The sequence below is a fragment of the Echinops telfairi genome, unplaced genomic scaffold, assembly GCF_000313985.2.
Source record: "Echinops telfairi isolate 266 unplaced genomic scaffold, ASM31398v2 ScPeMD7_9;HRSCAF=40, whole genome shotgun sequence".
NCBI lineage: Eukaryota > Metazoa > Chordata > Mammalia > Afrosoricida > Tenrecidae > Echinops > Echinops telfairi.
Genome location: NW_022103906.1, coordinates 65985645 through 65996897, shown reverse-complemented (window position 1 = coordinate 65996897; position 11253 = coordinate 65985645). Strand labels below are relative to the sequence as shown.

The 11253-nt window shown below is 40.4% G+C and overlaps 1 protein-coding gene across 2 annotated transcripts; it reads right to left on the bottom strand.

Moving 5' to 3' along the window:
• Positions 1-250: 250 nt before the first annotated feature.
• On the bottom strand, positions 251-10458 carry AGA (aspartylglucosaminidase). Of its 2 annotated transcripts, none has more exons than XM_004696132.2 (9): positions 10287-10458; positions 8084-8237; positions 7448-7560; positions 6262-6374; positions 4891-5008; positions 4083-4158; positions 2748-2855; positions 2000-2133; positions 251-472 (listed from the first exon to the last, which is right to left on the bottom strand). In XM_004696132.2, the coding sequence occupies exons 1-9, from the start codon at positions 10411-10413 to the stop codon at positions 372-374; spliced, it is 1044 nt and encodes a 347-aa protein (XP_004696189.1). In that variant the 5' UTR covers positions 10414-10458; the 3' UTR covers positions 251-371. The 2 variants fall into 2 exon arrangements, with proteins under 2 accessions (XP_004696189.1, XP_045142893.1); XM_045286958.1 differs by lacking the exon at positions 251-472 and adding an exon at positions 1130-1507.
• Between the last annotated feature and the right edge of the window lie 795 nt (positions 10459-11253).

The following is an 11253-nucleotide window of genomic DNA, read 5'->3' as shown; positions in this document are numbered from 1 at the left end:
TACTACAAAAAACTGCATGAAAAAAAAGTGCAGAAAAACTCGGCTTATACTCGAGTATATACGGTAGCTCCTTTGGCCTAAATATCACTGTAGAGATACACCAACAAAGCAACAATTTCTTGAAACAACAACCAGAAATCTAAGTATTACATGAAGTTTAATAACTACAAAATATATACACACAATAATTTTTAGAGGTCATGTGATAGCTTAAGTAAAAACAAAACAAACAAGTTACAGCTACAGAAGGTGACCTTGCCACTTTAGTGTAAATTTATTTGTGTGCTTACGTTACACCGGGAATTTGGAATACATGTGGAATACATTGGTTTCCTTCTTCTTTACATAGGCATGGTGACAGAAAAGATGGATTAGATGCAGTCTACTTTTTCCTCAGTTGGCTGATTTTTTAGAGAATTATAAACCATGAAACTAAACTGGGTAAATGTTGGAAGTTTATTGCAAGCAGCACCTGGGGCCAAGAAAAGAGAAAGTTCTTTTGGTTAAATACACACACACACACACACACACACACACACACACACACACATTTTGCAAACGAGTCAATTCTGCCTCATAGAAATTCTTTGAGTTGAGACAATTGCTTAACCATTGCTCTACAAGGGCTCCCTTTGGATGTACTGAAGTAGGTATTGTTTAATTGCCTGATGCTGGCTACGGTATGCCTGACTCTCCCTAAACCAAGCACACGCACACTGGTGTTGCCCTCCCTAGTCACGACGACGTAATAGTCCATGAGATGAAAGATAATGGTCATAAGTAGCCATCTCTGAGGGCTCAGGAACTTAACTGGTATTTTGCTTTTAAAATTTTATTTTGTAATTTCATTAAAAATATTTTTTAGGCCCATGCTAAAAATTCAATTTCTTTAGATACCATTCCATTCCCATCCTGCAAAGACCCTTTTCCACCCCCATGTTCCTTACTCTTTCCCTTTCTAACAGAATGACAGAACAGCTATTTCTTTGCTCTAACAAGTTCATTTCAATGTAGCAGTTTTCCTCTTGCCCCTCTTATGCAACTGGGTTTCTTCCTCTGCTCACCCACCAGAAGGCCGTCTCTTACTATCATTATTTTAAATATAAGGAATTTGTTAGCTATAATCAGAAAATTAATATTTTTACACCCTGCTAAATCTAACTTCGTGCCTTCTATGTTTTATTTCTTAAGAGAGAATCAATGAAACCAACTTATTTTATACATAAAACTTCCCTCACCCCATAACTCTATTGACTTTTGTATCTCAGTTCTTAGAAAATGATAAGGGATTCCTCAAACAAGTTTTTCAAATACAGAACTGTGGGAAGTGAAAGATCAAAGAACAATAATAAGCAGTCTAACCTAATAAGTCATATTGATCAGTAAGCTGTGTATCTTCTGCATCTGAAAACTCACTAATGAGAACCAGCAGTGGTTGATCTTGAAATGCTTTGAAACGCTGATATGGTCACACAGAAAGTAAGTGATGGAAAGGACAGGCCTAAAGCTGAGAACAAAAATTTGCTAACTTTAGTTTTTAAAACTTTCTAGTTTTGACTAAGAAAAACATAAAACAAATTCTAAAGTTCCAAAAGAAGTATGGATGAAACATTCAAATCATTAATGAAAGTAAAGAAAATGCATCACTATCTTCTTCTAGTTAATGAATGTATTTAAAGAGCCTAGTTTATTTCAATATGAACCAGAACTGAAGCTATACTTAGAAAACACGTGAAATAAAAGTTCTAGTACCAAAGAACGCATCACGGATACCAGCAGGTAACCAAAGGAGGGTGTTAGGTGTATTTTTAACACTTTTCAGGGGTAGTTTTCAAAAGATTCACAAGTTGATTAGTATAAATCGAGAAACATTTACTAGTGCCTACTCTACAAAGTGCCTTTTTTTATGACATAAAAGTGGAATGCACTACACTACTTAAAAATAGATTTTATTAGCACATGCAAGTTCACACAAATGCAAACCCCAAAGATAACTTACCATAATTTCCAGTCACGTTTGCGCATATAACGGCTCCAAAGAAATTCGGAAAATACTTCTGAATTCTTAAAATCACTTTTCGGCAAGCTATGGTTGGATCTTCTCCTTGCCTCATGTACTCTACTGCTTGGTAGCTAATTTGAACAGAGGTGAAACTTCATAAATATTAAGTGCCAAATAGATGACTTCAAGTTAGAAAGGTTAAAATATCAAAACTTTCACTTTTGATAGAATACATTAACGAACAGGAATCGGTAACTTTTACAAGAGCGTCAACTTCAAAGCAAGTTAAGTTTGACACCAAGCCTGTCTTTTCAACTAATACACCAGTTAATGTCAGGTCGGAAGGACCAGTACTGTTCTGTTTGGGTATTTCTTTAGCTACCCCTGTCTTCATTAGTCAGCAGTCTTAAAGTATATTTTAGTAGTTAATGTTTTAGTAATGACTTGTATACAATTGCTCCATCTCTCACGTTTACTTTCAATTATGACTGTTCTGTTGTTTAGTGATCAAGCATAAAGATTCACGCAAACTATTTAAATAGCTACTAAGTGTTCTCATTTACACAGAAGGACCCTGGGAACTGAACTTCAATGATTGTAACCATTAAAATGATAGGTGTTTTTGGCTACAGCTTCTGAGAGAGTGTGCACACAAATTTGAATTATATGGCACGAAAATAGAAAAAAAAAAGATACTATCCATTAGAATATCTTCTGGAAAACTCACAAACAGAACAGTCCACACCTTGGTAGGAAGCGCATCAGGACGTCTCCGTCCCCCGTGGCTGCCGCCGCCCCTGCAGTGTCATCGGCATAGGCTCCGGATCCAGGGAGGGGGGAATCTCCTACACGGCTTTGTGGGGACATTACAGTAACTTCAGAGAAGGAAGTCAAGCATCAAGTAGAAACTATGTTTAAAGTTGTTTCAACAATTGGGCTATTTCCACGTAGCCCCAATCTAGGTGTGGGTGTACGTGAGAGTATGTGTGGAAGAATATACATAACATAAAAATTGACCATTTTCACCATTTTCAAGGGTATATTTCTGTATCACTTTGCACCTTCACAATGCTGGGCAACCATCACTGTTGCCTTCCAGATGATGATTTTTAAAGCATTTCCTCCAAAAGAACCCTGAAAAGATTTTCATTAGTCTTTTAACTTGGGTTTCCACAAACCCACATTAATTCTGTAAGAATTTGATACCAGCCAGGTGCATACCAAGATGGGACAGATTTTACAATGACTCTTCCATTATTACCATCTTTTATCATCTAATTGCTAGATTATCTCAACAGTTTCAAAATTGGTTTCCCTCACCTACAATCTATTCTTGCTTTCAATCTAATGCGCTAAACGTTTATCAAGATTTTCCCTTGTAATAACCCTTCAACACTTTTCTACTACTTCTACAATAAGATCAGGACTCTTTAAACTGTCTTAAGACTCCTGGAAACCTGGATCTAATCTCCCCCTGCAGACTTATCCTCCATTCCTTCCCACCCAAAGTTTCTTTTCTATCTGCTGAAGTCTAACTCTCAAAGATGTACTCCTATGTATGGGCCAGTCCCTTTCTCTGGATGCTCCCTTACCTGTAGTGAGCTCGGGGCTCGATTCCTGGCATCTCTGCACTAGTTTCAATGAACTACCTCTGCTTAAGTAGATCACACTTGCTTTCCTGAATTCTAAAGCACTGGCTATTACTCCTTCTCTTTTAGCACTAGTTGCTATCAAGATGATGCTAAAACTCATGGTGACTTCCCGTGTGTTGGTATAAGACTGTGCTCCTTAGGGCTTTTGAGTAGATGAATCTTTGGGAGCAGGCTGCCATGCCTTTATTCCAAGGTGTTTCTGGTTGTCATTGAACTTCCAACTTTTAGTTTAACAGCTAAGCATATTAGCCATTTGCACCACCCAGGGAATCCCTGTTATAGTTAGAAGACAATAATATACTATCTTCTACATTTGTCTCACATGTCGGAATAAGGCAATGCTTTACATGTGCATCTTCCTATAGTACGTAGCACATACTCTTTGACTTTCATACATATCTGTGATATCTGTTGTACTGGAAACTGACCCAGGTATTTTGAATTTTATACCATTTGTAGAGGTGCCAGCAGCAGTATGTCCTGTCTTATGGATTACAACCATACCTAGAAGTTACACAGAAACAAAAACAAAGTTATTGTAGGTACTGTAAGAGTCCGAATCTGAGTTTGGTTATGGTTCACTTTAAAATCTACCTCAAATCTAGCCAAATGATCTATAACTGGTAACACAAATATGTTCTCTCATTAATTTGAAGAAAAGAAATAAATTCTTTTCTTTCAAGAAAGAAAAGAAAACGTAGGAGTACTAAAAGTTACACCAATGATATAATTTGTGTTTCTTAATGAGCTGCTTACATGGTGTCAACATCACTTCTCAGACATCCTATATCCTTACCAAGTTATGTTCAACACCTTTCAAAAGTAACATGTAAGAAAAATTATTTTTCTTGAATATAGCAAACAATATAAAATTATCAGCGCTACAGAAAAAATACATATTTATCATTGGATTTCACGTCTTGTATGCAGTAATTTCCCAAACAGTATACAAGGGCTAAAGAAATTATGTCTGTATAAGTAGTCATATTTGGGAATTGAAATAATTAAAATCACTTCTGGCACAGAAGAAGAAGTCATGGAGCGCTACGTGGGAAGGGTGTAGCACTGTGCTTCCATACAGATGGACCGCCTTGGAACCCCCCTGGGGCATTGCCACTGTCCTGCGTAAGGAGTTGCTATGAGCTGGAACTGATGCGATGGCAGGGGGTTCGGTTTATGACGGCAATTAAAAACGGCTAAATTTTAGCCATGAAAATTGTATGAAAGTGAAATTACCAATCGTATCATGACCGCAATGATCTTTTTCTTTGTAGGTAGGATCCTCTTGTTTTAAAATACTATGTGGCTTGGGTTTGTAGGGCCCACAGTATTTTGAAGCATCTGGTATAACATCCTGTAAATGAGATTTAAGTCCTTTTTTTAAAAAACCACAAGTGGTTACACTAGCAAGAACCCTGAAAGACAGCTGGTAACTGAGAGATATACATTTATAAATAGTTGAATTTTCATGTGGGAAAAAATGGATATGATTTTATTAAATATTGGCATTGATCTTAAAAGTATGTAATTTGGGCTAGATATGACATCCCCAATGTTTTCTCTAAATGTCTAAAATTCCCAATATAATGGAAAATGTAAATAAAGTTTTTAATTAGCTATTAATTCTCATATACAAGCCAATCTTCAAATTTTACTGCCTAGAGTAGAGGTCTTAGATTTAAAATAAAATCTGTATTTACCGTATATACTCATATGTATATAAGCCAAGTTTTTCAGCACATTTTTTATGCAGTTTTTGTGGTAATATTAGGTGCTTCGGCGGATATTCAGGTTGGCTTATACTTGAGTATATACGGTAAGCCATTTTTTCCCCGCCCCACCCCTGTAGGTTTATATGGACATATTCCATGTTATACTCTAAAATTTGTTTGTACATTTTAGAAGATAAAACAATCCAAGCCCGTAAATGTAGGATGTATATATAGGTTGGTTTAAAGGCAAGAAACCAAAGACAAATAGCTTAAAGATTAGCACCCCGGGGTGTCCCTCTTAACCTAGTATTATGAGTCTCCAGCTACTCATACTAATCCCAGAGACTCTGGTGATTCAGAGGTATTTAGGAGTTAAGGCAGAAACAGATGAGAGACTAAGATACTTTAGAGAAGAGATCCAGATAATAAAGTCAAACCGGTTTATGCTAAAAGTCCCACTGGTTCCAGGACCAGATATTCTACTTGTAGTGTACGAGACACACCTGTAAGGGCAAGATATTGGGGACACTTCACATTGACAATATCTAAGAACTATTATGTTAATGGTATTTGAAGATTGCTCCCCCCACCCCAAGACTTGGAGCCTTGGCTATAAAGACTGTAAGCAGAAGAGCTCTGATCTGGGCAGTTCCCTCTCCAAACAAAAGAACTTCAGTTTTAAAATGCCAGAGACCAGTAGTTCTTGGATATGTATTCAATTTAACCAGGGAGCTTTTAAGACCATTATCCTTAGAGAGATCCAGTTTTAACCACTGGTTCTCATGTGCAGCCAGGATGCTAACTAGCAGCTAGACAGCAGGTGGGCAATGGTGAGCAGAGGTGACATTAATATAGTCAAAAGATTCACTTCAAAAAACTAAATCTCCACACATACCCGCCAATAATTTGGCTGGCAGTTCCGAGCAAGCCAATCTGAGTGAAGAGCTCGAGAAGCATCGGTGGATAAGTCTTCAGTGATAAATCCCATGCTTTCAGCGAACTTAGTAGCTGGAGATTGAGATGAAAAACATAAATCATGCAAGTCTTTTCCTTTTAAAGAAAGTGTATTTACAGGTGGCCCTCTATGTCAACTAGCACTTAAACCCAACCCAACCCAACCCAACCCAATGTTGTCAAGTTGATTGTGATTCACAGATACTATAGAACAGAGTAGAACTGCTCTGTTGGATGTTCCCAGTTTATAAATCTTTACAGTAGCACAGACTCATCTTTCTCACACAGAGGCTGGTAGGTTAAAGTTTCCACTTTAACCACTATGCTACTAGGGCTCCGGCGGTCATTAATTGGGACACAGTTACGTATGGGGATACATGAAGCCTCTCAATGGAATTTTTGGACAATAAAAGATACAATAGAGCCCATTTCCATATGTCTTCTTTCCTAAACCTGCTCTGCGGAGGCCCTTGGGTGTATTATAACAGTTCTTCTTTTCTGCCTCCCTTCCACAATTCCCTGCCTCTTTACAGAGAAGGCACACCTCTCACCGACACAAAATCTCACACTTCTAAAAAGGGTGAGCTGCCAACAGAAGAACGATAGGAATCCAATGAATGGATAACAGATCCTTTGGCATTTTCCCCAATTCTGTACTTGAAACAAATGTGAAGGAAGCCTGCTGGAGTTCTTGGATAACAAATCATTAAAAATGATTTTGGTTATAAATTACTCTATGATTTTTAGTATGTACGTTGGATAGAGCTCAAATAATGAAGTGGCACTTTCATTGCAAGATTACATCAAATTTCACCTTCTTATGCTAACAATGTTCCTTGGGTGTGAGGTGTAATATAAGAAGACATTAATGTTGAATTTTGTTTGGGCCTACCAATTACTCATCTCTGGAGAAAGAATTACTTAAAAACATTCCATTTCAATGTCTAAGAACATGACAATTACAAGTTAAGTAAGGAAGTAAGTCAGTTACCCAAATTGCTATTAAGTAAAAGAGCTGGAAATTAAAGTTAGACATCTTTTTTAAAACTACTATTTTACACAGATTCCTATTTTTCAGAGTAAACATAATTGGAAAAATGCTATGGAGAAACTTAGTTAGAATATACCTGATTCTCCTACTAAAAGTGTGTGTGTTGTATATTCCAGTACTTTTCGAGCCACACCAATAGCACTTTTAATTCTTCTAAGAGCTCCTACTGCTCCTACATCCATAGTCGTTCTACAAGAAAAACAAAGACAATAGTTAACATAATTTGTTGTTGTTGTTGTTTTTAATGTACTGCTTGGCGCTAAGAAATTTGTAAATGTTGTTGAAGAAGAGACAGGCACCTATGAAGTCCAAACAAATTCCCATAGCCAGAAAAAAAAACCCCAAATAAACAGAAAATTAATTTACCATCTACCCCAATAACACTAAAATTCTCAGTTCTTACTAGTCTATTGAAAGGGACTTTAAGGCTTCAGACAAAACAAATGACAACATTTAAGGTTAGTGGTTGATATTTATAGCATGGGGTTCTCTTCTAAGGAGACTACTTGCATGTGATTTTTAGTCTATTGTTATTCATGGAGAGAGGAAACGTTCTTGTATCAGGCTAAGTACAGTAGGCTACAGGCTTTGCCCTGTGAGAAAACTCATGCACTCTACACTTTGGGATGGTAGGTGGCATCCAACCTCAATAACTATAACTCCGCATGAAGCAAAGGTGCAGAGATCAAGAGGTCTTGCAGAGCATTCTTACCCATCCATGATCATGGCATCCAGTGTGGTTTCTCCAAATTCATCAGGACTTCCTCCGAAGCCTACAGTGCCATCACACTGCTCCTTCTCACACAGAGCACAGCCACTCTCAACCGCGTCCAGGGGAGACCCTCCAGATGCTAATGTCCTCCAGGCTGGTAATCAAATCACAACAGTTGGTGTGTGTGTGTAAAACACACCAGATACGCACTGGTAACTTGTTCTCTTGATGTTATTACATTTGCTCTAATATATTATTTTTGAATTGTTTTATCAAATGCTACAATGGAGTCAGAATGCTAGACAAAATTAAATGAATGCAACTACTTACTATGAGATATTCAAAGAGGAGCTATCGGTGCTACTAACCAAACCAAACCTAAACCAACTTCCACTGAGTCAATTCTGACTTCGAGTGATCCTGCCGGGCAGAGTAGAACTGCCCCACAGCGGTTCCAGGGCAGGACACGGCTTCCTCTAGCAGAGAGAAGTTAGTAGGAGCATACCACTGACCTTTTGGTGAGCAGCTGAGGGCTTACAACCAATGGATTGCCTATGGCTGGAAGTGGCTGGATGGCATGGTGTTTTTTGGGATAGCCTTAGATTCTTCTGATTCATTATTTATTTAAAAAGATCTGACTAATACCTTTATTGAGGGGATATCTATCATACCAAGCCTCAATACTGTAACAGTATATATTTACAAAGCAGGCTTTATATGAATTAACTTGCTTAATCTCCCCAAAAGCTCTTAAGGTAAATTCTGACCTCATTTAAAGAGAGGGTGCAGAGATGCAAGTGAGTTGTCCAAGAATTGTCCAAAGTCACAGAGCAAATATGAGGCAAAACCACAATTCAGAAGTAGCCATTTTGGACACCAGAGGACACATTCTACTCTAATGCATCTGAAGAGCCCCTTACATAGGGAAAGGGGGTAGAGGTAGGGGACAATGGGAGAGGTTTTTTGTAAAATAGAAAATTGTTCAATTTTTTTTTTGTTCAATTTTTTTAACAAAAAGATTTTAAAATAAAAGTGTTCTCCAATGTACATTTAAAAATTTAAAAGCAAAAAACACAGTAGCCATGGAAGGATGGGTGCCACCACTGGTCAATATACCTCACTATTGAGCCCAGAAACTATGAAAATATAATGTGAGAAGACCCCACTTCCAGTCATGCAACTTACATAGAAATGTTCCCTGCCCCGGCTGCTGCCCTTTCTTTGTCTCATTTTCACTGGAATTTTTCCTTCTCACAGCTATTTCCTCGTTTCTCTGATTCCTGCGCACTGCCTATACCGCAAAGATCCAACTCCACTGGGTTCTGCCCCCAAAAAGGAAATAAATGAACACCCTCACAAGATGGAAGTTCTGAAATTACTTGTAGTTCTATGTCTCAAAACCAAGAAACAGGCATAATGCAATGTAGCAATGCCAAGACAGATGCATGCACAGGGCACTATCAATGCACAGAAAATAGGCATCTGACCCAGGCCCGGCCTGAGGGCAGTTAAATAGGGAGCACTTCCTGGAAGCAGTGGTGTCTTTAGAGTGCTGGTTCTCAGGCCTGGCTGCAATCAGACTCACTTTGACAGCTTTAAAGAGCAGATTCTGTGGTTTGAGCAGTTAAATTGAAGTCACAGAAAGTGACATGAGTACTTTGAGGCTCTGCAGGTTAAACTCCTTTGGCACCTTTTTGCTGAATGCTTTAAGGTGAACAAGAAGTTTGGGAGGTGAAGGCCGGTTGAGCATACTGGATGGCGGAAAATGTCAGTATGTAGCAAAAAATGTAAATAGGAAGAAAAAACATGCTTTCGGGAAATTACTAGCCATTTACAAAGTTGGAGTATCAGGTACTGGGCAGAAGTGAGAAGCAAGGTCAGAGAGGCAGACACTGGATGGCAGGCAAATGAGAGTCCAGTCCACTGGAAGAGTAAGCAGAAAGGTAGGGATGGTAGCAGCAGGGTAGTCAATGCATTAGCTAGGGGCGTTTTAGACTTTTTAGAGTCATTTTAAAAGACGTGGGCCTACAAGGCGGCACTGGTAGGAGGATGGAGGCAGAGGCCAATTGCAGGAGATGAAGTGCATGGCGAGTGAGGCAGCGGCCTGTCCTCCCAGGGGCTTGCTCGCTGGCCCACAGGCGACGTCCTCCTCCCGCACAGCCAGTCCCCGCAGCGCTACCGCCCCACCGGCCGCCGCCCCCACCTGCTTCGGTGGCATTCTTAAAAGGCCAGGTGTTGATGACCAGGGGCAGAGGGCTGCAGCTGCGAACAAGGGCCGGCCCGAGCAGATAGGACACAAGAAGCAGAGGCAGGTTCGACTTCCGCGCCATAGCTGCACCGCGGGACAGGAGCGTGCACGGGTGAGTCCGCAGGGACTAAGACCCCGGAAAGCGCGAGGCGCAAGAGCACTAGGACCCGCCTCCCCTCCCAGCTCAGCAAACGCCGATTCCCCAGCGCCCCGCCCACCTGGGGCCACGCCCACCTGGGGGGTGTCAGGCCGCGTTTGCGCAACTCTCGCGAGACCGGCCTTCTAGAGGCCGCGCGAGATTTTTCTCCCGCTGTTGCTGAGGCGCCCCGGTTGCTTTTAAGTCTTACGCGTTCCTTTTAAGACAATTCTTTTTAAAGTCCCGGTCCTTTCAACGTTGTTTTCTCGTGATTAAAGGCAGCACGAGTTTCACATAGAAAAATGAGGGTGAAATTAGGCAATCTTGTGTAGAATGACCCTGAAATGTAAGAGAATAGCTTGTGTGCGCTCTTCGCTTGGTTTTCCCTTTTTATCCATTTAATTAAACGCTCAAGGTGAAAAGTTTGCCACACGCAAAACGTGTCTCCCGGGGTTTCTGGCCCCGGAGATCTGGAACGGATGTTGAGGCTAGTTGAAGCGTGCTTGCTCACAACGAGATTCATTTCCGATTTTTCCACCTCCAGCCTTTTCGAGGACGTCCTTTCCCTGAAACCCGAGAGCTGGAACCGAAGCGGAACCCGCCCGGGACGCGGGAACTCACCCTGCACAGTCCGGGGTGCACGTCTGCACCCCAGGGCGCAGCGCACGCTGCCAGGCGCCCAGCGCCAGTGCGTCTCAATAAAGGTCTGAGGGAGCGGAGGGAAGGAGGCTTTCCATGCTTGGTGGGAGCTGCTCGTTTCCATAGTTCGGTTGCTGGGCCCCTGGG

Bases quoted from the DNA above. Each gene is read 5' to 3' on its own strand.
- AGA (XM_004696132.2), bottom strand. From the start codon at position 10,413: ATGGCGCGGAAGTCGAACCTGCCTCTGCTTCTTGTGTCCTATCTGCTC. The intron at 2,856-4,082 runs GTCAGTTTCCAG...GTCCCCACAAAG, and splicing joins ATAAAATTCAAAATACCTGG to CCGTGTAGGAGATTCCCCCC. The intron at 2,134-2,747 runs GTGTGGACTGTT...TGTTCAAATTAG, and splicing joins CTGATGCGCTTCCTACCAAG to CTACCAAGCAGTAGAGTACA.